At 39.3% G+C, this 27,557-nt stretch overlaps 2 protein-coding genes and 1 non-coding gene across 3 annotated transcripts; 2 read left to right on the top strand and 1 right to left on the bottom strand.

Annotated features, from left to right (window-relative positions):
• Positions 1–16,638: 16,638 nt before the first annotated feature.
• Positions 16,639–17,805, top strand: LOC133800012 (uncharacterized). Its single transcript, XM_062237994.1, has one exon. The coding sequence runs from the start codon at positions 16,639–16,641 to the stop codon at positions 17,803–17,805; it is 1,167 nt and encodes a 388-aa protein (XP_062093978.1).
• Positions 17,194–17,300, bottom strand: LOC133802791 (small nucleolar RNA R71). The gene has a single exon (XR_009877538.1). It is a non-coding gene; the product is annotated as a small nucleolar RNA R71 (small nucleolar RNA).
• A 3,873-nt stretch (positions 17,806–21,678) lies between the features above and the next one.
• LOC133800010 (uncharacterized) lies at positions 21,679–22,080 on the top strand. The gene has a single exon (XM_062237993.1). It carries the CDS (start codon positions 21,679–21,681, stop codon positions 22,078–22,080), a length of 402 nt encoding a protein of 133 aa, XP_062093977.1.
• The last annotated feature ends 5,477 nt before the right edge of the window (positions 22,081–27,557 follow it).

The following is a 27,557-nucleotide window of genomic DNA, read 5'->3' as shown; positions in this document are numbered from 1 at the left end:
CTTTGGAAGTGTCCAAAGTAATAGAGTGGCAATACGTCGCCACCCAAGAGGCGAGACATTGCCTGTTAGCTACGCATTGCCTGCTGTATTACGTGAAATATCATAAATGCTCTAAATGATGTGTTTTTCTTAAAGCCATATGTGAAATGGTTGTTAGAGATGTGATTTTAACTCCCATAATGTGTATGGAAGTTACAAAATCAAGTGGCAATGAATTTGGAACGTTTTGGCCAAATTAGAAAATTGGTTGCTGAAAAATGTCTTAGGTCGCGACCTATGTTTTTCAGGCCGCAGCCCAAGATCAAGAAAACATCGTGGGTCGCGGCCCATGTTTTTCAGGTGCAGTCCAAGTGGCTGACAGCATTTTCCAAGCTTCGGTTTTATCCAATTTTGAACATTTCCAATAACCAAGTAACTCCCAATTCTCTATTTTAATTCCATAAATATTCAATTAATCATTGGTAACAACCATGGGAGTTGGTGGAATTTGAAATTCAAAGGGTGTCTCAAAAACTCTATCACTAGGAGCCTAATGTTCACTTGTAAGACACACCATTTTCCATCCACAAAGCACTTGGCTAGAAAATACACCATAGAGGCTTGATAATTCCAGAGAGCTATTTCCTAGAGAGATCCCTTAGTGCTTAGAGAATAGGGGGAAATAAGCTTTTGGACAAAGGTTTTGAACCTTGATCAAGTTAGGGATCCCCACTACTCTACACTTTGGTTGTGTGAGAGTTTGTTCTTTTTATTGATTTTATTTTCATTCTTTTGATCTTGTTGATCTTATTTACTTGTATTATTATTGTTTTGAGATTTTAATCTTCTTCTTCTACCTCTTTATATTTACTTGTATTTTGAACAATTGAGTTGTAATGTTTATTTAATCAGTTACCTTGTCTATTGTATTTTTTGCATAGAGCTGTATTTGGGTCTTTCCATGTTTCCATTGAGTATAAAAATATATTCTCTAACATTGATCAATCTCTCTCTACCCTCTCTCTCTCTCTCTCTAGCTCCATGAATCTCTAGTTTTCCCCAAGAACTCTCCAAGAAAGTGCTTGACTTAGAGAGTTGAAGGCTTGTTCAATCTCAATCCTCATTTCCTCAAGAGAAGGCCTCAAGCATCAATGGTGGCTGGGAAACAGAGTATTAGGACAGCGTTTTGCAACGTGGATAAGCCTTGGTTTGTGTTTGGTTGGCTCAAAGGATTGCTTAAAGTTTTGCTCAAAGTGGTGATATTGCCTAGGGTTTTGAATCTTCATAAAAGTTGAAGAACACCATTATTCTACTTAGGATTGCATATTCTTTCTTAATCTTTTTTAAGTCTTTGTCAATCCAAATTTTGTGTAGATTCTATTTCTTGTGGTGGTGTTATCTCACTCTCCCCCAACATTCTAATACTCTACAATCTGAGATAGCATATCATGGAAGAATCTAACTCTCTTTCGGCATTGATATTCACAACTGAAGACTTTGTTAGATTAGATAGATTTGATGGGACTAACTTTGTTCATTGGCAAGACAAGATTAGGTTCTTGCTCACTACTTTGAAAGTTTTCTATGTCTTGGATAAAGACCTAAAGGCCTTGGAAGATCCCAAGGAAGATCATACACAAGAAGTTGTCAAAGAAAGGAAAAATCGCGAAGAAGATGAGTTGATTTGTAGGGGTCACATCCTCAATGCCCTATCGGATAGGCTCTATGATCTCTACACCAACACCAAGACCGCCAAAGAGATTTGGGAGGCCTTGGAAAAGAAGTACAAAGTAGAAGAGGAAGGTACTAAGAAATTCCTTATTACTCAATATATGGAATTTAAATTTTATGATGATAAACCCCTTCTCCCTCAAATTCATGAGCTGCAAACTATTGTGAATAAATTGTCTACTCTTAAAATTGTATTGCCAGAACAATTTCTTGTGGGTGCCATTATAGCCAAGTTACCTCCTTCGTGGAGAAGCTATAGGAAAAAGATGCTCAATAGAAATGAAGAGATTTCTTTGGAGGAAATTCTCAAACACTTGAGAATCGATGAGGAATCTCATTCTAGAGATATAAATGAAGAAAAGTCTAATGGAGAGACTTCTAAGGCCAATGGTGTGGAAAATCCTCCTAACAAGGGGAAAGGAAATGGCAAGAACAAGGGCAAGGGTCAAAAGCCCTTGGGACCAAAGAAGAATGAGGGACAATTTAAAAGTTCCAAGGGACATTGCTTTGCGTGTGGCAAGAATGGCTACTTTGCTAGAGATTGTAGGTTCAAGAGGAGCCATAACAATGAGGCAAAAGTCAACTCAGTCCAAGAAGAACTAGTGGCAACAATAAATGAGGTTAATTCCATTCATGGAAAGGTAAGTGGATGGTGGTATGATACTTGTGCCACCATTCATGTAACCTATGATAGATCTCTATTCAAGACCTTTCTATCTTCAAAGGAAGGGCATGAAATCCAAATGGGCAATGAGAAAAGGTCCAATGTTGAAGAAAAGGGAACTATTGACTTGTTCTTTACATCCAACAAGAAGGTTCTACTCGCCAATGTTTGTATGTACCGGAAATGAGTAGAAACCTTGTGAGTGGCAATTTACTTGGCAAACTGGGAATCAAGGTTGTGATAGATTCTGGCAAGCTTATTCTAAAGACAATGTTTTTGTGGGAAAAAGATATGCTTGTGATGGCATGTTCAAACTTTGTACTTCTATTGACATTGTGAACAATAAACTTTGTACTTCTATGCTTGACTCAAATTCTATTACTTTGTAGCATGTTAAACTTGCACATATAGGATTTAGCACAATTAAAAGGGCTTTCAAATGTGGATTAATGTATTGTGTTAATGTTGAGCATGAAAAATGTGAATTATATGTTAAATCTAAAATGGTAAAGAAACATTTTCCTAGTAATGAAAGGAAGAACCAAGGGAGGCGGACAACTCGACTTCAACTCGAGTGTTCACATTGATGGGGGCAGAGGCTGAGGCTAGTCCCTCAGTAGTGACAGGTCAACTTTCTAGTGCTGGAACCTCTTATACTGTTTGATTGATTCTGTGATACACTCTCTTTTGTTTCTAGTATGATTATTGATAGACTGTGTAGGTCATGTGATTATTATGATGTGGGGTTCAGAACCTTATTGCCTACTAGGGAGTTAGTAGTTTCCAAGAGATGGGTCAGATCATTTCCAGTGACAGTGAATGGCAGAGAGTTGTGAGTTGATCTGATTGAGTTGGTTATGAACAACTTCAACATGATTTTGATCAAGGACTAGTTAGTGAAGTATGGGGCAACCATAGATTGCAAAAAGAAGATGGTGACCTTTGATGTAACGCCCTGGATAACCAAGACCGTTACACTGTGTGTTTAAAATAGTGCAAGACTTGCTAATCAAGTCATTTAAATAAAAATGTGAATCTAAAGACATAAACAGGTTAGGTTTAAAAGATTTTGGTCATAAAATAATAACTTCCATTAAAAATAAATGTTTAATACATGGGATCCCAAAAATGGTTTAGAGGATATATTTACAAAATTTCCAAATGTTATAAATAATCAAGGCCACTCTAATTGCAGAATACACATTTTAGGTTTCCATCCCTGTACAATCCCTCGACCGTGGCGGCCGAGCAGATGACAATGTACACCTCGCCCCGAGAGCTCTCCAACCCATGGTTGAACCATCTTACCCTTTCCTTTACCTGCACCACGTAGCACCCGTGAGCCGAGGCCCAGCAAGAAATCCATAACATCATAGCATGATCAATATCAATAATCAAATAATTCATAAAGCATAACTAGATATTCAGCAGTCCACATCATTCACATAATCAGTGATAACAATTGACAAATCAACAATCTATCATCCAGGTATTCAACATATAATATCCATCAAATTAACAGCAATAGACATATCATACAATAACTAGGGTTAACGCCCGTAGGCCACACCCTCTATTTAACCCACTGTCTTCGGCTCACTTAGGCTGAGCCCAGTGTTCAACCCATTGACTTGGCTCGCTTAGGCAAGCTCAGTAATTATATAATTAACCTCAGCTACCAGTGGCCGAGCCGCGACCTGTGCACCAATATTAACTCCAGCACTCTTAGGCCATTTATCTCATGTCCACATGGCATAATACCATCATATGACATTGCATACAAGTATAGGGAACTCTTAGTCCCAACATAACCACATAACCAGGTGCAGTTTTCTTACCTTTGATTCCAAGCGGAGGAGGTGAACTGGTTCCAAGCACGGTCCCTAGCCTCGAGCCTTGGCGACAAACCTAGTCATAAGATTCATTGGTATCTATCAAGTTCCAATCCGAAATAAAATACCTAGGGAACAAAACTAGCCTCCGGGACCTCAATTTCTACTAAACCGAGTAGTAGAAAGTATCCCGAGCCCCTAGGCTCAAACCCCCAAGCCCTAACAACAATAGGAACTCCTCCAATCTCAAAACCCCCAGGTGGGTCGTGACTTGGCTCAGCAAGTCGCGACTTGCCCCAACTCAAAGAGCAAGCTCTCATGCCTAAGGGGAGGCAGGTCACGACTTGGCCAGGCAAGTCGCAGCGCGCCCCCAAGTCAGAGTCATCCCCAGGCAAAAATGGCCACACGCCCCCCCTTCAAACCAAGAAAATCTAGGTTTTCTCTTCTTCTTCTTGCTAGCGAAGAACACTAAACCATCAACCCAGAATTTCCCAACTTATCCCTTTAATGCAACCCCAATCCAACCATGAATTCAAGAACAAATTGCCTATTTTAATCCTCAAAACCTTAGCTATAACACTAACATCACTGTCTCAATTCTAGAATCAAACACTCCGTAAATCTAAACTAATTCTACTCAAGAACATAGAATTTACCTAACAAACTCATCAAAACTCAGAGATTAAAACTAAAGTTCTTACCTCAAATTGGACCTCAGTTTCCCAGCTGAATCCTTGCACCAATTCAGCTTACTCCTCTTGAATTCTCCTCTGTTTTCCAGGTCCAAATCCCTGCTTAACTCCTTTCCAATTCATTCAAAGATTACCAGCCCCAAATTCTAGCCCAAGCGTCTTCATTCCTTAGCTTCAAATCTCAAAATAAGAACAAGTGAGGGAGTAAGAGATATACGTGATAGAGAGAGAAAGGAGAGAGAGAGAGAGCTGAGAAGGATTTTTTCTTTTCTTTCTTTCCTAGACTTATTCTCCATCTTCTGATTTATTCTAACAATTTAGAATATATCACTTAACCCAAATGACTATTTTGCCCTCCCATATAACACTTAATTCTTTAATCCATTAAGGGTATAAATTCCAATTCCCGCTAATTCCTCTAGTGTTCCTAACGTTTACCAATTAATCCCACCATCAAATTAATTACCAATTATTTACCCAAATGTCTAATAATCCCTGATATATTTTCCAAATTCCCGAAAATACCCCCAGGCTTCCCCCGAGCCGGGTATAGATCCCCATATTGACTATTTCACCAATTCGCTCGTCAGGACTTTCTCAAGCCATATGCTGTAAATATATCCACATAATAATGTGGTCTCAACAATGTATCACACATAATTACATTTCTGCCCTCAACGGGCCAAAATTACAAATATGCCCTTAAAAGCTAAACAGGGTCCACATGCATATTAATTCTCATAAACATGCATTTCACATATCCATATAATCATAGGATCATGCATTTATTCCTTTAATCACATAAATACCAATTATGCCCTCCTGGCACACTAATCAAGGCCCTTAAGCCTTATTAGTAATTTTGGGTCGTTACATTTGAGCCTGAAGGTGAGGATCCCTTTGTATTTGTTGGCACTGTGGACCCCATGTATCTGTGATATCAGTACTAAGGGCTAGAGACCTACTGTAATGTGGTTGCATAGGATTCCTAGCCAATGTGGTATATAGCACTAAGGTCGTGCTAGTGAAACCAGAAGATAGTAGGTTAGTCTGTGAGTTTCTTGATGTGTTTCCAAATGATTTACTAGGGTTTTCGCCACACAGAGAGAAAGAGTTCGTTATTGAACTGGCTCCATGGACGAAGCCAATGTCTAGGGCACTGTACAGAATTGCCCTAATAGAGTTGAAAGAATTAAAGAAACGATTACAGGAGTTGTTAGACTTGGGTTTTATTTGACCCAGTTGTTGGGGGGGAGTGAGATAACACCGCCACAAGAAATAGAAACTACACAAAATTTGGATTGACAGAGACTTAAAATAGATTAAGAAAGAACATGCAAACCCAAGTAGAACAATATCACCACTTTGAGCAAAACTTTAAGCAATCCTCTGTGCCAACCAAACACAAACCAAGGCTTATACACGTTGCAAAATGTTGTCCTAATACTCTATTTCTCAGCCACCATTGATGCATGAGGCCATATCTTGAGGAAATGAGGATTGAGATTGAATAGGCCTTCAACTCTCTAAGTCAAGCACTTTCTTAAAGAGTTCTTGGAGAAAACTAGACATTCTCGGAACTAAAGAGAGAGAGTGATCAAGTCTTCCAAGTCGTTGTTTTTTACCCTTATATACATTAGGAATTGTCATTATGTCCAACCAATCGAATTAGAGTTGAAAAAAATGTCATTTAGAGCATTTATGATATTTCATGTAATACAGCAGGTGATGTGTCGCCTACATGCAGACAATGCATCGCCTGTTAGGGTTTCTTGAAACCCTAGCTAACAGTCGATGTCTCGCCTCTTGGGTGGCAACGTATCGCCACCCTCTCTGACTTTGGACAATTCCAAAGGTCTCAAAATTTCTCTAAATGCCACCAAACTTTTTTGGAACTCTTAGATACTCTCATGTATCATTTTGGACCCAAATTTGCATTTTTGTAAGTGCCTACAATTGAAGCTTAAATTCACATCTTCATTATGTGAATTCTACTAAGTGTTTATACCTTGCTTGTATTTTAACACTCATCATTTGTATTTAACAAATCATAACAATCCCCCACCATGTTAAGTACAAGCCTCATTCTTTAGTTTAAACAATTTTTGTGCATAAAATAAAGTGCCTTACGGTTTGACCTTTACCTTAGTGAAAATACCACAAAGTCTTATCGAAATCATTAATTGCTTAAAGCTTAAACCAAGTATTCCATATCATAACACCAATGATACCTCACACACCTCCCCCACATCTTTTGTTTTCCCACTTTCTCACTTAGCACTATCATGGCCATGTACTCATCTGTTCATGGACTTTCTCACTTAGCACTATCATGGCCATGAGAGGCAACACCACCTCTAAGTCAACCTAGGTGAAGCTCTGACAACATCTTTGCTACCTTTATAGATGCTTGTTACACTCAACCGAACTTCATTAAAGGCCCTAGGCTAAACCCAACCAAGACTAACAGTCTCGGATGGAACTCATCATAAATTTTAGTGTTGAAACTATTCACTTATCAATGAATTGTTCTTACCCGTTGAACTCTTTCCCTTGATTTGTATAAGTTGAGAATTGGGTTTCCATCATTGGTGAATCTATTCTTCTAGGAGTTTCAATCCCATCCCTTTTGAAGTAGAACTAACTAACCTTTTCACAAGAGGTTTTGTAAATGGATCCTCTAAGTTCTCACTTGTTTTAACATATGAGATAGATATGATTCCACCTTGAATCAATTGTCTGACATATTCTTATATTAGACTAATGTGTCTAGACTTTCCATTATACACACTATTATATGCTCTAGCAAGTGCGAATTGGCTATCACAATGTATTGAAATTGTTGATACCATATCCGTTGTTAAAGGAATATCCATTACGAGATTCCTAAGCCACTCGACCTCTTTGTCGGTTGTTGCTAAAGCTATAAACTCTGCTTCCATGGTTGAGTGTGATATACATGTTTGCTTCTTGGAGCCCCATGAGATTGCACCTCCTCCAAGAGTAAACACCCAACCGGTTGTGGAGAGATTATCTCCAATTCCCGATATCCAATTAGCATCAGAATATCCTTCAAGTATCTTTGGAAAGTTTGTATAGTGAAGACTATACTCTTTGGTACCCTTAAGATAACCAAGTATTCTCTCAATAGCTTTCCAATGCTTGATACTCGAATTGCTAGTAAACTTACTAAGTTTACTAACTGCATATGCAATGTCCGCTCTTGTACAATGAGCATCGTACATTAGGCTACCTATTGCACTTGCATATTCCAATTGAGCCACCACTCTTCCTTCATTCTTTTCAAACTTCGTGTTTGAATAAAATGGTGTATGTGCCTCTTTGATTTTTAGATGACTGAATTTGTCGAGCACTTTCTCAACATAGTGGGTTTGACTCAAAACAAAACCCAACTATTCCTTCTAAATTTCATACCTAAAATGGTATCCACCTCTCCAAGGTCTTTCATTTTAAAGTTAGAAGATAGAAACCTCTTCATTTCCATTATTCCTTTCATGTCATTACTCAAAATCAACATATCATCTACATATAGGCATACATGTATGACAAAGTCACCACAAGTCTTAGAGTATAAGCACTTGTTCGCATTGTTGTGTCTAAATCCATTAGAAATAATGACCTTATCAAACTTCTCATGCCATTGTTTTGGATCTTGTTTCAAACCATATAATGATTTGACAAGTCTACACACTTTATGTTCATTTCCTTGAAAAAGAAAACCTTCTGGTTGTTCTATATAGACCTCCTCCTCGAGATCCCTATTTAGGAATGTCATTTTGACATCCATTTGGTGAACATAAAGGTTGTATATAGATGATAATGCTAACAACAACCTTATAGAAGTAGTTCTTGCTACCGGTGCATATGTGTCAAAGTAATCTATTCTCTTTCTTTGTTTGAAACCTTTGGCTACTAGCCTAGCCTTGAAGGTTTGTGTGGTGCCATCGGTATGGTATTTCTTTCTAAATACCCATTTGCACCCAATTACTTAGGACCCCTTGGAAGGTCTACCAAGTCCCAAGTGTGGTTTGACATAATTGAATTCATTTCATCATTAATTGCATCCTTCCAAAAAGCGGAGTCCCTAGAGGACATTGCTTCCTTCAAGGTTTTGGGATCATATTCTATTTGAAGTACTATTGGATGTTTCCAAGTAATTTCCTCATTATCGCCTTCATTAAGGTATAGTGTCTCTATTGGAGAACACTTCTCATTTGATCCCAAATCTTTGAGCCTTTGGCACCTTTTAGGCAATTGAGGTTGCTCACCAACTATTCTAGGAGTCTCCTTTTTAGGCTCTCTAGTTTGAGTTGGTTCTAAATTGTTGTCATCGCATGACATGTTCTCAAAGAACTCAACCTCTCTAGATTAAATTATTATGAATCAAAGTCTAACAATCTATAAGCTTTGCTATTTTAGGCATAACCCACAAATGCACATCTTATAGCTCTTGGACCCAACTTAGTCCTATTTGGATTGGTGCTCTTGCAATAAGCAAGACACTCCCACACTTTAAGATAAACAATGTTTGGTTTCTTTCCTTTCCATAACTTATATGGAGATATATTATTTTTCTTCATGGGAATACAATTCAAAATGTGACAAGCAGATAGCAGGCTTCACCCCAGAAACTAAAATTCAATTTAAAGTGTAATAGCATAGCATTAATCATCTCAATAAATGTTCTATTCTTTCTTTCTTCTATACCATTTTGTTGTGAAGTATAAGGGGTTGTACATTCGTGAATTATTCCATATTCTTCACAAAACAAGTTAAATTCATTTGAAAAATATTCACCACCCCTATGTTTGTATTAAATGATCAAATCAAAGGTATGCATCGAAATATATGGACCCATTTTAATAAATAGTAATACCAGCAAGGAACATACAAATATATAAATATTAAATCACATACAAATAGATCAGGGATTACCTCTTGTATAAATCAACGATCTTCCTATCCAGTGTTCAGAGATCTCACACCCTGATCTTCCAGACCAATTCCCAAACACACAAGGACGTGTGTGTGCACGTAGGATTCAAAATGTTGATTTATGTGACTCCCTAGATGTACTCAACACATGAGATCTAGAGAGTTTTGACAGAGAGAAGGTATAGAATAGTTTTCAGGTTCAGAGAAAACTATTGCTTTTGAGAGATAGTTTGATTCTTTTTTTTTTTTTTTGAATATCACGTATATCAGATTTATAAATATATTTAATCTAATTAAATATTCTTTATTTAATTAAAATATAATTCAAATTAAAATTGATTAGATATTTTTATTTAATTATCTATTTAAATCATATTTAAAAAGAATAATTAAATAGCAGATTAAACAAATTTATTTAAAATTCAAAATTCAAATCCCAAGGATAAAAAACCTGATGATAGGCGCCACACACTGTACTGTACAGTGTGTGTAACGACCCAAATTCAGTGTTTAGGCTTAGGGCCTGGGGAAGTGTGCCTGGAGGGCATGATGGGATTTTGTGTGTGATTTTTATGAATTTAATGCATGATTATGACTTATTGCACGTTATATGACTATTTGACTATTTGAGATGCACGACTATGTGAATTAGTATGCATGAAGACCTGATTGTCTTAGAATGAGCATGATTGTAATCTGGCCATGTTTGGGCATAACTGTGATAATTGTACTACGTGAATCGTGCCATGTGAGGTGGTGTTTTTATCAGGATGCACGTTTCGAGACGGTCCTAGTGAGCCATTTAGTCTAAAAGTCACAACCGGATGTGGTACCCGGCTCGGGTAAAGCCTAGGGGTACTTTGGGAATCTTATAAGTTGAGTTGAGAATGAGTGGTTAGTTATTGGTGATTGGGTAACCATTTGTAACTGCTGTGGGTAACAAGTTTTAAGATAGAAAGTGGTAGAATTGAAATGAAAGTGTAAGGACTTAAGTGCCCTTGAAGGTTTAGCTAAGGAGGGATTATTAGGAAGGGGTAAATTGGTCTTTTGGCAAGGCAAATAGGCAAGTTGCAGCTGGGTATATGGGGTGTACGGTTTGGGCATTGGCTCATTTAGTGTCTTGATAAAATTAGAAGAGAAGGAAAGAAGAGGAGAAAAAGGCTAGGGCAAGCAAGAAGAAGAAGAAGAAGAGAAGGAGAAGTGGGAGTCTAGGAGGGGATCAAGGACTTGTGTGGATTCTTCATTTGAGGTAAAGGTTTTATACATATCTAAATATGGATTTTGTTTTGATTTAAGGAATTTAAATGCCTAAGCTAAACATTGTTGGGTTTTGGGGTTAGTTGCTGAAATTTGAAATCATAGGAGTGGATCTTGGGTATGTTGATGTTTTGGCTTGATTCTAGTGTTTATGGGGTGTTAGATTGTTCATATGAGGTTTGGATTTGGGTTTTGTGGTTTAGGTATTGGTTTGGGGTGATTTGGAGAGGTTAAAGCTCGGGAAAAATGCAGGAAAAACCCAGATTTTTCTGGGTTCGCGATGGAGCGCCGCGGCCCTGTTCTTGGGCGCCGCGGCGCGAGGAGGCTTCAGGATGGGGGCATGGGCTCTAGGCGCCGCGGCCCTTGAGGGGTGTGCCGCGGCCCTAGGCCATTTTGGCAGCCCAAAAGTTTAGTTTTTAGGGCTTTTGCCCGGGGACTCGGGGGATGGTTCCGATACTTTGCTTTATGGATTTAGAGGTCCCGGGAGTGCGGGATTGGTCCCGGGAAGTGGTTCTAGGCTTGGTTAGTATTGAAATTGTTTTGTGTGTGTTGTGACTAGGATTTCGGAGGGGCTCGTGCTAGTGGACCGTGCTCGTGATCGTGGTGCATCGGAAAGCACGGAATACAGGTAAGAAAACCGTGGCACCTGATAATAGGGCATAGGCCCACTGTGTGATTGTAGGGCACGGCCCTAGCTTGAATTGTGTGCAAATGTGTAATCTTAGATAAACTATTGTATGTTTGAATGTATGATATGTGTGATTGTAATTGAATGAACGGCAAGGCCGGGAGCGGCAAGGGCCGGGTACGGCAGTGGGGCCGGAAGCAACGCTCAGCACATGGGATGCTATAGCGAGGGTGGGACCCAAGGGATACATGAGTTATCCTACGATAATGACCGAGACCCCAAGCTTTGGTAAGGCCTCTGGGGCGGCATGGCCGTGCTTGTTTAAATCGACGATTTTCTTATTTATCAGTAAATTATGCCAGTAATATTATTATTGCATATGTTATGTGCTATTTCGGTTTTCTTGCTGGGCTTCGGCTCACGGGTGCTCTGTGTGGCAGGTAAAAGCAAGGAGTCTGTCAACCGGCCATGAGTATGGAGAGCGTGGGGGCGGCGCGTACATGTTCGGCCTGCCCGACTGCTTTGGTTGGGGGCATTTTTGTAAAATGGCTGTATAGATCCATTCTTTTGATAGTTAACCTGATGTAAATCTATTTTTGAGTTACAAATATTTCGTAAACCTTATTTTGGGATCCCATATGTTTTATACTTACGTTTTCAATGAAGTTAAACATTTTAAAGAGTACAGCCTTAAACTCTGATTTATCCACACTTTTGGTTTTAGAAACCACTTAGAGTCAGTCAAAAGCACGATTTCTATCTTAAACTCACTTGGTAACGGCTCTAAGGTAGTAGGGCGTTACAGTGTGTGTCGCCCAACCCTATTAGGATTGCCCTAATTTTTTCATTTGTTTATTTAATCAACTTTTAAGACAAGATATTTATTCCAACATAAATATGAGTTAATTCAAAATTAACTTTTTCTTAAAATATCATTTTTAAAATAAATATTATATTATAAATAAGATATTTATTATTTTTCTCTCTTTATATTAATCCAAACAAGATTAATATTAATTTTAACCTATAGTTTTTTAAAATAAAAATGATATAGTTAAATAATTAATTAATTCACAATTAATCAACTACCCATAATTATCAAATAAGTATTTCCTTACCCTGGAAAATTAATTCCTTTGCAATTTAGTCTTTTCTCTTAACAAATCTTTCTTTTGACATCCTTGCCCTTGATAGTGCAGGACAGAGGTGATCTGGGGACCATGGACCTATAATACGAAGCTCCAATAAACCAGATTATTAATTAAACTCTTTAATCTAATAATCTTATTTATTAATTCCATGATTGCTCCACTATAAATATGGAATTGCACTCTAAGTATTTATAGAATTATATATACAGAGTTTTCTCTAGTAGTCCATTGATATAATCAATATATGTAGTTTTGTCCTCCATTATTGATTCGTTAATTAGAGCTGGTCAAAATTACCATTTTATCCTTCTAATTACCTCTTCATCCTTAAGTAGCATTAATTAACTAGTGAATAATTAATCTATAATCTAATTATAGATTCGAGCTCAATAACTATTCAATTCCATAATCAACCCTTAAGGGAACCAATATTCGATCTGCTAGGAAAGCATGGATTCAAATATTGTAATTCATGTTCCCAACCATCAATGATATTGAATCTCCAAAACAAAAGTCATTAGCCTCATTATTCTAAGAGGCCTTAACGAGTGAATTAAAAGATCCAATAAACATAAACAGGAGTTCATAAATACTCAGGATTTAGACTGATCTACAAATGATCATCTATTATGATAAGAATTAAATCTTTACGTCAAACGACAAGTTTATAAAGACAATTAATTCTCATCGGTCCTGTCATATATAATCTCTATAATATACATCACCTTTACTAAGATGTCTATCCACATTAGTAATCTTAATATAGATTATTTGCATCTCGCATGCTTAGCAAACATACTAGTAACATTCATTAAAGATTCCTTACGTTAAATCTTACTGACTATTTTATTCATTATATATGATCTTAATTCTCTAGTACTAATACAAGTTCACATTCTCATAAATGAATAGGGAATTTTCTTGATATTACTATATAATTAATTCAAACAATAATTATAACATTCGAATATAATAAAATTGTACTTTTATTTAAAACCAATAAAATGTCTTTACATGCTTTTAGGGCATTATTCCTAACACCCTATCACTTCTAAGTATTTTATTTTTCCTTTCAAGTTGATTTTCAACTTCCGCTTTATACACTTTAAACACATCAAATGTGTCATCTTTATTTTTAAGCAAATATACATATGTGAATCTAGAGCAATCATTAATGAAAGTAATAAAATATCTACTTCCTCCTCTAGCAAATATACTTGTGGTATGTGACTAGGTTACCACTGGGACTCAGGAGAGGATCGTTCTCAGAAGTCGTGATTACTTTCCTGACTGCTAGGACTCGGATTAAAGGTAAGAAAACGGTTGTACCCGTAGAGCAGGGCGTGGCCCTATTATTTGTATTGCAAGGCGTGTGTAGCGTCCCAAATTTGCTAATAAGGCTTAGGGCCTTGATTAGCGTGCCTGGAGGGCAATAAGTTATTTGTTATTTAAATATGTGAATTTGATGAGTATGTGATTAGAAATGCATGTGGGCCACATTTGGTTGTTAGGGGCATGTTTGTAGGTTTAGGCCGCTGAGGGCCATAAATGTGATATTTGTGAATTGTGATTGACACCATGTGTGAGTGGTGATATATTTGTGATGCATGATCTGAGACAGTCCTAGGGAGCGGTTTAGCTAGGAAGTCACAACGGGACCCGATACCCGATTCGGGGCGAGTCAAGAGGTATTCTGGGCATAAGACGTTTAATTGAGTTATCGGGTAATGAAAATAAATATTTGGAGATATATTTGAAGTTAGAATGTTTAGGAGGGAATATGGGGGGAATTTACCATTTTTCCCTCGGGGACGTTTTTGGTACCCCGAGCCTTGGAGGTAACTTAAGTGACCTAGGATAAGTAAAACAAAACTTAAGAAACACTCAGAAACTTGCAACCGACCCTGTCTCCCTTTCCTCTCTCTCCTTTGGTTCTCTCCTTCCTTTTCCTTGTGTTTGACGACTTTGATGAATTAAAGAATTATGGGCTTAGTCCTTAAGGAATTGAAACTGGCTGTGGTTGAGGATTAGCTCAAAGGCAAAGCTATCAGTTGACGTAAGGATCCTATCATTTAATTATCTGAGTTTTGCTTGAGTTACAAGTTCATGCATGTGAGCTAAGTGGTGAATCACTCTTGATTTTTTAGATGAGTTTTTTAATTAGTTCTTGGTTAGGTTTTGCAGCTGGAATCATTTTAGAACTGCTATGGTGATTGAATTGAATTGTTAGATTGATTTTGGGATAAATTGTCTTGGTTTTAGTTGTAAAAATGGAGGATTTTTCTTGGTTCGAATGGTTGGGCCGCGTCATTGTTCTTGTTGAGCCGCAACCCTCTAGAACATGTTGGAGGTCATGGTTTTAGTTGGGGCGGGCTGTGTTAGGCTAATTTTAGCCTATCTTTTCAAGTGTCTTTATCAGTGTCTTTCTAATGGTTCTTGTGTTTTTGGAGCGGAATTATGCTTGTTTTTGCTTGATTTCAGGTTAAGCTTATGTTTTGGGCATTTGGAGTGGATTGTGTAGAAATCAAGCATTTGGAATGGATTATGCTGAAAATTCAATTAGGGCCGCGGCGCAGGAATTGGCGCCGCGGCGCTAGTGCGTATTAGAGCCGCGGCGAGCCCCTTTCCAGAGACTCGAGATTTTCCCTTTGCCTATTAGGGCCGCGGCGCAGGAATTGGCGCCGCGGCGCTATCGGCCGTACACTTCAGAATTTTAAGGGCAATTTCGTCATTATGGGGAGAATATAGAATGAGGTCTTCATTCTGAAAAGGGGATCGCGATTTTGGACGGAAAAACACACAAAAAGGAGAGAAAAGACAAGAGAAGACGGACTTTGGAGCAAGCGTGGGCGATCTCCGACAATTCCCCATCTAGTTTCATCCTCTTTTTCTTTGATTTTCCTATGCTATTGTTTAGTTTGATTATGGATTTGAATTTTGAGATGATGAACTAAACTCTTATTAGGGATTTGATGGATATTGACTGAAATTATCCCATGGTTAATGCTATTTGATTATTTCTTCTCGCTTGTCTATGAAATTTGTTCATATTTATGCTTAATGTATGTTTGAGATTGATCACCTCGAGCATGATTCATGATCCTAATGTGAAATCTGAAAAGTGAATATTAGGAATGCTCTAAGTGAATGAACATAGGTTTTGATGCGAAACGAAAGTATTTGCATAGCTTATGTGACTTATAGATTATTACTTAAAGCTAATTGATTGTTGTGCTATCTCAGAAATGCAATAGTTGACAATGCAATTTAGAACCTAAATGATCTGAAAAGAGTTTAGGTAATTTTATAATCTGTCATTTCAGTGAAAGAAGAAGAATAGTCAACTAGCGTTAACAATTGGGTAATCGAAGCAATTGAAATCATATCCCTATCTTCGCATCCATTGTTAAAACCTTAATTTCTTAATTGTTGATTTTTCTTATTTTGTTTCTGCATTATTATTTAAACACCAAATTTTATTGTAGCCAAATAGAAATGTAGATCTTATTTTGTTAGTACTTAGCTACAATTCCCTTGGGTTCGACCTCAGCTGTGTGAGTACTACTTGTATGATACGTGCACTTGCGTGTATTAAAAAAATAAGCAACAAGTTTTTGGCGCCGTTGCCGGGGAATTGTTTAGTTAATATTACGTTAATTGGATTAAATTCTAATTTGGTTTTCTTTTCACTTTTTGCTAACTTGTTTGTGTCAAATTCTTCTTATCTCATCTCAGGTACCATTAGTTTATGCGACGTCAAGGACCAGCTGCAAGAGTGCCTGTTGATCCTGAGATAGAGAAGACTTGTCGGCAAAACAGAAAAAACAAAAGGTTGGAAAGAGTTGCACATAGGATTGAGCAAGAGGAAGTTATGGCCAACTACGGTAATAATGGGGGTGCCATAGAAGACCCAGCTAATGGTCAGAATCCACCCGACCGTAGCCTGAGGGATTATGTTTTGCCAACAATGACAGGGGTCCAGTCTTGTATAAGACCACCCACCGTAGATGCAAACAATTTTGAAATAAAGCCAGCCATACTTCAGATGGTTCAGTCCACAGTCCAGTTTGGGGGACTACCCACTGAAGACCCAAACATGCATCTCTCTAACTTCATGGAGCTCTGTCAGACATTTAAGATGAACGGAGTTAGCGATGATGCTATCAGACTGAGATTGTTCCCATTTTCTCTGAGGGAGCGAGCTAAGAGTTGGTTGGTATCTTTGCCACCTAACTCAATCAATACCTGGAATGATCTAGCACTGAAGTTCCTCTCCAAGTTTTTCCCTCCAGCGAAAGCAGCTAAGTTGAGAGGAGAGATCAATAATTTTTCTCAGTTGGATAATGAGTCTCTCTATGAAGCTTGGGAGAGATTCAAAGAATTGATAAGAAAGTGCCCGCATCACGGAATAGAGAAATGGATGCTAGTCCATAATTTTGATAATGGGTTGTGTGGTACTACTCGCACACTCATTGATGCAGCAGCTGGTGGTGCGCTTATGAGAAAAAGCGCCAATGAGGCATATGACTTGTTGGAAGAAATGGCCATGAATAATCAGCAGTGGCCAAGTGAAAGAAGTTCTTCAAGGAAAGTGGCCGGTATGTATGAAGTGGATGTAATTTCAAAATTGACCGCTCAAGTTGAGGCCTTGACTAAGCAATTGCAAGGCAATGTGATAACAGCTCCAGTGCAACAGGCCCAGACTTTGTGTGAAATATGTGGGGGTCCTCATGCCTATGAACAGTGTCAGTATGCTGATGTAAACAACATGCCAATGGAGCAGGCTCAGGCTATTGGGAATTTTCCTCGACAGAACAATAACAACCCTTACTCCACCTCCTTTAATCAAGGGTGGAGGAATCATCCCAACTTCTCTTGGAAGAATGATCAGCAAGGCCAATCTTCCAGCCAATAGCAGTCATTCCAACAACAGCCACAGGGGTTCTTTCAGCCAAGATTTAGACAGCAGCAACAACCTCAACCGCCCACTCATCATCAGCAGCAACAAAATTCTGGTGGAAATTCTAATGCTCAGTCAGATGTGTTAAACCAATTCATGGCTAAAACTCGGTCTTCTATTAGAAATTTGGAGACCCAAATGGGACAATTGGCTACTCTCATGGCTAATCGTGCCCAAGGTAACTTGCCTAGCACCACTGAAGTCAATCCGAAAGAGAATTGCAAGGCAATCACGTTGAGAAGTGGGAAGAATTATGAGGGACCAAGTGAGAAGCAGCCAGTTGAAGAAGTGGGTCAGGATCAACAGGCACAGGCACCGACACAAGAGGAAAAGAAGCACAGTGAGAAAAAGGCTACTGAGGGCATACTAGTAAAAGAGGCTACCCCACCAATCAGTATTGAGCATCACATAAAGATCCCCTACCCCCAAAGGCTCCGTAAGAACAACATGGACAAGCAGTTTACTAAATTCCTGGAAGTTTTCAAGAAACTGCACATCAACATTCCATTTGCGGAGGCCTTAGAGCAAATGCCGAGTTATGTCAAGTTCATGAAGGACATCTTGTCCAAGAAGAGGAAGATGGAAGATTTTGAAACTGTGGCATTGACAGAAGAGTGTAGTGCTATACTGCAAAAGAAGCTCCCTCCTAAACTGAGAGATCCTGGGAGTTTCACAATACCGTGCACTATTGGGAGAATTGAGGGAATAAATGCTCTTTGTGATTTGGGGGCCAGTATCAACCTGATGCCATTGTCAGTTTTCAAGAGATTGCAACTTGGTGAAGCAAAGCCCACAACTGTAACTTTGCAACTAGCTGATCGTTCGTTGGCACATCCAAGAGGGGTAATTGAAGATGTCCTGGTCAAAGTGGACAAGTTTATTTTTCCTGCCGATTTCATAGTTCTTGACATGGAAGAGGATAGCAATGTCCCCATTATCCTTGGGAGACCCTTCTTGGCAACAGGCCAAGCACTTATAGATGTTCAGAAGGGTGAGTTGAAGTTGAGAGTGCAAGGGGAAGAAGTTGTGTTCAATGTGCTCAAGGCCATGACCTATCCAGAAGCTAGTGACAATTGCTTTTCAGTGGATGTAATGGGTAATTTAGTGGAAGAGAGAAAACTGACAAATGATCCTCTTGAGTTGAGTTTGGTTGAAGATGAAGTTAGTGATCAAGATGGAAAGGAAGCTATGGAGTACGCAAAATGGCTTAATTCTTATGGGCCATTGAAAAGGAAATACTTTGAAGAGCTTGGGGCAGTACCAAAAAGATCATTGCCCTCAGTTGAGAATCCCCCAGAGTTAGAACTGAAAGTACTTCCTGACCACCTGAGGTATGAGCTTTTGGGTGAAAATAAGACACTCCCAGTTATAGTTTCAGCTTCACTATCTGATGTGGAGACTGAAAAATTGTTGAGAATTCTGAGAGAGCACATGAAGGCCATTGGGTGGACTTTGGCAGACATCAAGGGGATCAGCCCCTCTACTGTTATGCACCGAATTTTAATGGAGGATGGAGTCAAACCAACCATAGACGCCCAAAGAAGACTTAATCCACCAATGAAAGAAATTGTGAGAAAAGAAGTGTTGAAGTGGTTAGATGCAGGGGTAGCTTACCCAATTTCTGACAGTGAGTGGGTGAGTCCGGTTCAGGTGGTACCTAAAAAGGGGGGAATGACGGTAGTGAAGAATGAGAAGAACGAGTTAATTCCAACAAGAACTGTTACGGGTTGGAGAATATGCATTGACTACCGCAAGCTCAACATGGCAACAAGGAAAGACCATTTTCCCCTTCCCTTTATTGATCAGATGTTAGACAGACTGGCAGGAAAGGAGTATTATTGCTTTTTGGATGGTTACTCTGGGTATCACCAAATAGTCATTGCACCAGAGGACCAAGAAAAAACGACATTTACATGTCCTTATGGCACATTCGCTTTCTGACGCATGCCATTTGGGCTATGTAACGCACCAGCAACTTTCCAACGGTGTATGATGGCCATTTTTTCTGACTTGGTTGAGAACTGTATAGAAATTTTCATGGATGATTTCTCAGTGTTTGGCTCATCGTTTGATCATTGTTTGAGGAACTTGGAGATGGTATTGATTCGATGTGAAGAATCCAATTTGGTGCTTAATTGGGAGAAGTGCCACTTCATGGTTAGACAGGGGATTGTTTTGGGTCACAAGATCTCACAGGAAGGCATTGAGGTAGACAGAGCCAAGGTGTCTACTATTGAGAATTTGCCCCCTCCAGTTTCGATAAAAGGGGTTCGTAGTTTTTTGGGTCATGCCGGTTTTTACAGACGGTTCATAAAGGATTTCTCGAAGATATCCAAGCCATTGTCTAATCTGCTTGTTAATGGAGTGCCCTTTGAGTTTGGAAAGGAGTGTATGGAGGCTTTTCAAACTCTTAAAGAAAAATTGATTTCAGCACCTATAGTCATTGCACCGAATTGGGAGCTACCGTTTGAGTTGATGTGTGATGCAAGTGACTATGCTATCGGGGCTGTGTTGGGTCAACGAGTTGACAAGGTTTTTCGCACCATCTACTATGCTAGTAGAACCTTGAATGATGCTCAATTGAATTATGCTACTACTGAAAAGGAGATGTTGGCCATAGTCTTCGCTTGTGATAAGTTTAGGCCATACTTAATCGGGAATAAGGTTATTGTGTACACAGACCATTCGGCAATCAAATACCTTATGACCAAGAAGGATGCCAAGCCAAGACTAATCCGATGGGTCCTTCTCCTCCAGGAGTTTGAATTAGAAATCAGAGACAAAAAGGGTACCGAGAACCTAGTAGCAGATCATTTGTCAAGATTGGAGTCAGAAGAGGGTCAGAATATGAAAGAAGTCCAGATAAATGATGAGTTCCCTGATGAGCAGTTATTTGCTTTAAAAGAAAGTTTGTTGGTTCCATGGTTTGCTGATTATGTCAACTTCCTAGCTGCAAACATCACACCTCCTGACATGACAAGACAACAATTGAAGAAATTCTTTTCGGAGGTAAAGCACTATTATTGGGAGGAGCCAATCCTTTATAAGCACTGTGCCGATCAGATAATTAGAAGATGTGTGCCTGAAGAGGAGATGTACTCTGTCCTGAATCATTGTCATGGTCTGCAGTGTGGAGGTCACTTTGGTGGGATAAGGACCGCTGCAAAGGTTCTACAAAGTGGGTTTTTCTGGCCAACTCTCTTTAAGGATGCTCATGAGTTCGTCAAGGCATGTGATCGTTGTCAGAGGACTGGTAATATTTCAAGAAGGAACGAGATGCCTTTGACTGGTATTTTAGAAGTGGAACTGTTTGATGTGTGGGGTATAGACTTCATGGGCCCTTTTCCGTCATCATACAACAATCTGTTTATTTTGCTAGCTGTGGACTATGTTTCTAAGTGGGTGGAAGCGGCTGCAACTCATGCTAATGACGGTAAAACAGTTCTTACTTTTCTCCAAAAGTACATTTTCACCCGGTTTGGTACTCCTAGAGCTATTATTAGTGATGAGGGGAGTCATTTCTGTAACAAGCAATTTGAGGCATTACTTGCGAAATATGGAGTTAGGCATAGAAAAGCATTACCCTATCACCCGCAGAGTAATGGACAAGCTGAGATTTCCAACCGGGAAATTAAGTTAATATTGGAGAAGACGGTACAGAGCTCAAGGAAAGACTGGTCAAAGAAGCTCGATGATGCTTTGTGGGCATACAGAACGGCTTTCAAAACACCTATTGGTATGTCACCATATAGGCTGGTCTTTGGGAAAGCGTGTCATCTTCCAGTGGAACTTGAGCATAGAGCATTTTAGGCCATGAAGACCTTGAACATGGACTTGGTAGCAGCTGGTGAAAAGAGGTTTTTGCAATTGAACGAGCTAGAAGAGTTTAGAAACGAAGCCTATGAGAACGCCAAGATTTACAAGGAGAGGACTAAGAAGTGGCATGACCAGAACCTTGTCAGGAAAGAATTCCAACCGGGTCAACAGGTATTACTCTTTAATTCAAGATTGAAACTTTTTCCGGGCAAGTTGAAATCGAGATGGTCTGGTCCTTTCACGATATTACAAGTGTTTCCTTATGGTTCCGTTGAAGTAACAAGTGAAAAGACTGGCAAGTTTAAAGTAAATGGCCAGCGATTAAAGCTCTACTTGGGTGGTCAGTTTGATCAAGCCAAGTCCGCCATTCTCTTGGCGCCTCAGTATGGAGGAAACCAGCGTCCGGCTATATGACGTTAACGACAGCGCCATTGGGAGGCATCCCAATTTGTATTTTTATCTTGCATTTTAATCTTTGGTTTGGAACAATTAGTATTTTTAAGTGTTTTTATTTCGTAGTTTTATTGTATTCTGTGTAAAGAGAAAACCGTGAAAAGCGTGAAAAATTGAAATTTTTTTGCTGTATTTTAATTAGGGCCGCGGCGCATGTTGTAGAGCCGCGGCGCCCAAGGGTATTAGCGCCGTGGCGAGGCGCTAGACAGAGAGCATGAAAATTCTGGAGTCAAGCTAGCGCCGCGGCCCAACATTCCTGCGCCGCGGCGCCTGGGAAATTAAATTGCACTTGCGCCGCGGCGCTAGTGGGTTGCGCCGCGGCGCAAACACGGGCCACCTTTTAAAAACGGGATTTTTCCCCAATTTTTTTTAGACCCAACAAAATTTCCCCATCCGACTCTCTTCATCCTCTCCGCCTCTCCTCCGCCCAAATCACCATAAAACCTCCATAACCACCAATAATTCACTCATCTATCATAATTTCTTCATCCCTTCCCATAAAAATCACTTCCTCCATCCTTTTCTTTGTCCCTTTTGACCTATTTTCTTCAAAAATCCCCTTTTACCCAATCATTTCAACCCTAATCCGAAAATCCCATTCTCTTCCTCAATATTGCTCATTTCTTCAAGATTTGGATAACAATGGAGGATTATCCATGGGTTTCTCAATAATGTAAGTGATCTTGCTTCTCATCTTTTCAATTTATTGAGAATCCTTTGGCTATTGGGAAATCTAGTGTTTATTGGGTTTATTATGGATTAAGTGGTGCATTTTGGTTATGTTTGGTATTCTGAAAAATTGGAATGGAGAAGTGTGATTTGTAAAGAATTTTCTGATTTTTTTTGGGGAAGTGACAAAAACAAGGGGAGGTGCTGCCAAAATTTCTAGTGATTTACAAATTGGTATTTTGTGAGTTGTTTCACTCAATGGGGCCAAAGAAGAGTACTGTGAATGCTTCAGGTGCATCATCGTCCCGCCCTCCTCGTGCCTCAACAAGGGCGGATTATGACACCTCAAGATTTGTGAGCAAAGAGGCTCAGGAGCGTTTTGTGGTGTTGTCAGGGAAACCTATTCTTGAAGAAAGAGGCATGGAATTTAGTCCAGAGCCCCTAGAAAACCAGCCATTGTATGAGCCTATTCGAGCTGAGATTGCTCGGCGGCAGTGGGACCAATTTGTTGACTGCAATGGCAAGGCAAACAACACGATGACATACGAGTTCCTTGCTAATTGTCCAGAAAAAGAAAATAATGCTGTCATGGTGCGGGGCAAGAAGATACCAGTCACTCTTGCAGCTTTTAATCAATTGTATGATGTACCTGACTTTCCCTTAGAAGAAGAGGAGCTGCGGGTACTGGGGGCCGATAATATAGACTATGTTGACCTTGCTGAAACATTGGGTTTTCCTGGCGTAAGAATTCATTTGAAGGATGGTGAGCCAAACTGTATGTATCGCTGTGAACTTAACCAAGTGGCTCGTGCTTGGTGCTATTTTGTGAGTGCCCGTCTGATTCCCAACAATCATTTGTCTGACATCCCTGTTGACCGGCTCAAGGTGACATATGTTATTTTAAAGGGATACAACATAAACATTGGGAGGTATGTTCGGGAAAGTATAAATCATATAATTCAGGGCACCACTACTGGAGGGTTAGGACATGGCACTTCCATTACTGAACTTTGCGTGGCATATGGCGCACCTCAATACTTGACTGACATGAAGGTGCCTCCGCAAAAGCCAGTCGGTCTGGCCATGGTGAATCGCCTCATTCCACCACATCCCTATGATGCCCCACAAGTTCAAAGAAGAAGAGGCCGCCGCCGACAAAGGACCGATGATGGTGAAGATGAGCCCGAACTTTTGGGTGGTCCCATAGACCCTGCTATGCAATACACTCATGCTCAGTTGAATTACCTGATTCAGCAAAACATGCATATGCAGACGTATATGGGCAGCGGAGTGCTTACGATGCAAACCATATTCAGCAGCTAAATAGTTTGGTATCTCGGTGGTCCTTAGATGAAGAAGATGAGAATTACTTTGCACTACCACCGCGTTTCACTCCTTATGATCAACCACCACCACCCAACCCATTTTGAGGGGTTGTCAGGTAAGTTTCTCTCTTTTGATTGTCATGCTCACATTGGGGACAATGTGAAATAAAAGTTTGAGGGAGGGGCTTGCTTTTCTGTTTTAATTTAGGCTTAGTTAAATTTTGTTGTTTAATTTTGTTGTTTAATTTTGTTGTTTTTCTTTGTGTGTGTGTCAAAAGTTAAGCCGATGATATGTATAAATGCCGTTGTTGTCGTTTGTCAAACGGAAACTGTGTCTAACCGTGTGCTTGATTTGATCACTCTTTGGATTAATTTTAATGCCTTTTGGAAATTTTAGTATTTGTTGCAAATGTGAATAAGTGGATTATGCTATACATGTGTTACTTGGGTTTGAGGTATGAATTGATGAAAATGATAGAACTTGCACTGCTTGCCTTTTGAGACGAAATCCTTGATGACATATGTTTTGGAATATGATTTAGGCAATCTTTTGGAACGTTTGGGCCTTTCAAGCCTACCCTTATCATTATTATCCCTAGTCCGCCTATTTGTGCCTTAACTTGTTTGACTGATTGTATAACCACTCATTGAGCCAAAAATGTACCAATTATTATTTGTCCCTACCCTGTGAATTATGCCATAAGCTTAGAAATAAGTTTGGGGGAACGAATTGTAATTGGGTAATTGATGTAAGTGGATGAACGATGTAATCTCTTGATTGAGACAAGTGTGAAATGTAAAAGTGCTTCCAACATCACTAAATTTCTTTTAAAAAAAATATAATAATAATAAATAATAAAAAATAAAAAATAAAAAAATAAAAAAAAAATGAATAGTTAAATAAAGTGATGTTGGAACATTGAGTTTGTGTCCTCAATCAATAAAAAGTGGGTGAAAAAGGGGTTGGTAACTGAGTGCAAAGTGGGTTGTTTGATTTTTTTTTTTAATGTGCTTATGGTATATGAAGCCTAAATGTCTTTCTTATCCACCTTTACCTAAGCCAAAACGTTATGAACCTTTGAAGTCCTTTTGATTCCATAACATGTGTTGTTAACATTAGTGGAGAAAGGTAAGTGTGCAAGCATATTGAATTTTGGCTAGTGGATCGTTGGAATGAGTGAGGCATGTATGTTGTTATCTAGTTATTCATCTTTATTTGCAAGGTATAATCTAATTTCCAATTGAGGCATTCAGATTAATTGTTAGAGTTTTTGAATTGAAATTCTGGTTGATCAACAGTTGAAGTTTTGTGAGTGATGACGGCGTGGTTTAAATAAGACTGGAGGCTTAACTTGTCATGTTTATTTGTTTTAGTTTAATTTGTCGTTCCCTTACTCGAGGACGAGTAAGAATAAAGTTTGGGGGAGTTTGTTAGGCTAATTTTAGCCTATCTTTTCAAGTGTCTTTATCAGTGTCTTTCTAATGGTTCTTGTGTTTTTGGAGCGGAATTATGCTTGTTTTTGCTTGATTTCAGGTTAAGCTTATGTTTTGGGCATTTGGAGTGGATTGTGTAGAAATCAAGCATTTGGAATGGATTATGCTGAAAATTCAATTAGGGCCGCGGCGCAGGAATTGGCGCCGCGGCGCTAGTGCGTATTAGAGCCGCGGCGAGCCCCTTTCCAGAGACTCGAGATTTTGCCTTTGCCTATTAGGGCCGCGGCGCAGGAATTGGCGCCGCGGCGCTATCGGCCGTACACTTCAGAATTTTAAGGGCAATTTCGTCATTATGGGGAGAATATAGAATGAGGTCTTCATTCTGAAAAGGGGATCGCGATTTTGGACGGAAAAACACACAAAAAGGAGAGAAAAGACAAGAGAAGACGGACTTTGGAGCAAGCGTGGGCGATCTCCGACAATTCCCCATCTAGTTTCATCCTCTTTTTCTTTGATTTTCCTATGCTATTGTTTAGTTTGATTATGGATTTGAATTTTGAGATGATGAACTAAACTCTTATTAGGGATTTGATGGATATTGACTGAAATTATCCCATGGTTAATGCTATTTGATTATTTCTTCTCGCTTGTCTATGAAATTTGTTCATATTTATGCTTAATGTATGTTTGAGATTGATCACCTCGAGCATGATTCATGATCCTAATGTGAAATCTGAAAAGTGAATATTAGGAATGCTCTAAGTGAATGAACATAGGTTTTGATGCGAAACGAAAGTATTTGCATAGCTTATGTGACTTATAGATTATTACTTAAAGCTAATTGATTGTTGTGCTATCTCAGAAATGCAATAGTTGACAATGCAATTTAGAACCTAAATGATCTGAAAAGAGTTTAGGTAATTTTATAATCTGTCATTTCAGTGAAAGAAGAAGAATAGTCAACTAGCGTTAACAATTGGGTAATCGAAGCAATTGAAATCATATCCCTATCTTCGCATCCATTGTTAAAACCTTAATTTCTTAATTGTTGATTTTGCTTATTTTGTTTCTGCATTATTATTTAAACACCAAATTTTATTGTAGCCAAATAGAAATATAGATCCAATTTTGTTAGTACTTAGCTACAATTCCCTTGGGTTCGACCTCACCTGTGTGAGTACTACTTGTATGATACGTGCACTTGCGTGTATTAAAAAAATAAGCAACAGGCTGCGGCGTCCTATAGGTTGGGTCGCGGCGCGCAAAGGAAAAAATGGAGGTTGGGCCTCTGGTTGAGGCAGGCCGCGGCGCTTAGTGGGTTTTTGGACCCCAAGAAGGTTTTAGGCTCGGGAATCCAAAAGTTAAGGCTCAAGATGGATTTTATCACCTGGATTGATAGAATTCAAGGTCCCGGAGACTAGAATTATAACTCAAAGTTATTTAATGGATTAGAACTTGATGGATGGATGTTGTTGATACGTTGTGACTAGGTTTTTAGCGAGGCTCGGATTAGGGGACTATTCTCAAGATACTGGTGCTCGGAAAGCTTGGGACACAGGTAAGAAAAGTGTTGTACCCGTAGAGCAGGACGTGGCCCTATAGTTTGTATTGTAGGGCATGACCCTATGTGATTATGATGCAGGGCATAGCCCTATTTTTTATGCTTGTATTTGTTTAAGTATTTGTTAAGTTTATGTTATGTGTTGCACATTTGTAAATGTACGGCAAAGGTCGGGAACGGCGAAGGTCGAGAATGGCAAGGCCGCGTACAGCAAAGGGTCGGGAACGACATCAAGCATGTGGAGTGCAAGGTCGAGTACGGCAAGGGGCTAGAAGTGGCGTTAAGCACACGGAGTGCAAGTAGCTAGGGTGAGACCCTTCTTGGATGCCTGAGACATCCTCATGGTGTAGACCGCGAACCCAGGGCCTAGTAAGCGCCTGGGACGGCATGGCTGTTATGTGTTTAGCCTGTTGGGGACTTTGTTATATGCTGATTGATAGTTGTTCATA

The sequence above is a fragment of the Humulus lupulus genome, chromosome 9, assembly GCF_963169125.1.
Source record: "Humulus lupulus chromosome 9, drHumLupu1.1, whole genome shotgun sequence".
In the NCBI taxonomy this organism is placed as follows: Eukaryota; Viridiplantae; Streptophyta; class Magnoliopsida; order Rosales; family Cannabaceae; genus Humulus; species Humulus lupulus.
Note: the sequence above shows the minus strand (reverse complement) of the source record. Positions and strands in the feature narration are given on the sequence as shown.

What these genes read in the sequence shown, in the direction of transcription:
- LOC133800012 (XM_062237994.1), top strand. Translation starts at nt 16,639, where the DNA reads ATGCGACGTCAAGGACCAGCTGCAAGAGTGCCTGTTGATCCTGAGATA.
- LOC133800010 (XM_062237993.1), top strand. Translation starts at nt 21,679, where the DNA reads ATGGACTTGGTAGCAGCTGGTGAAAAGAGGTTTTTGCAATTGAACGAG.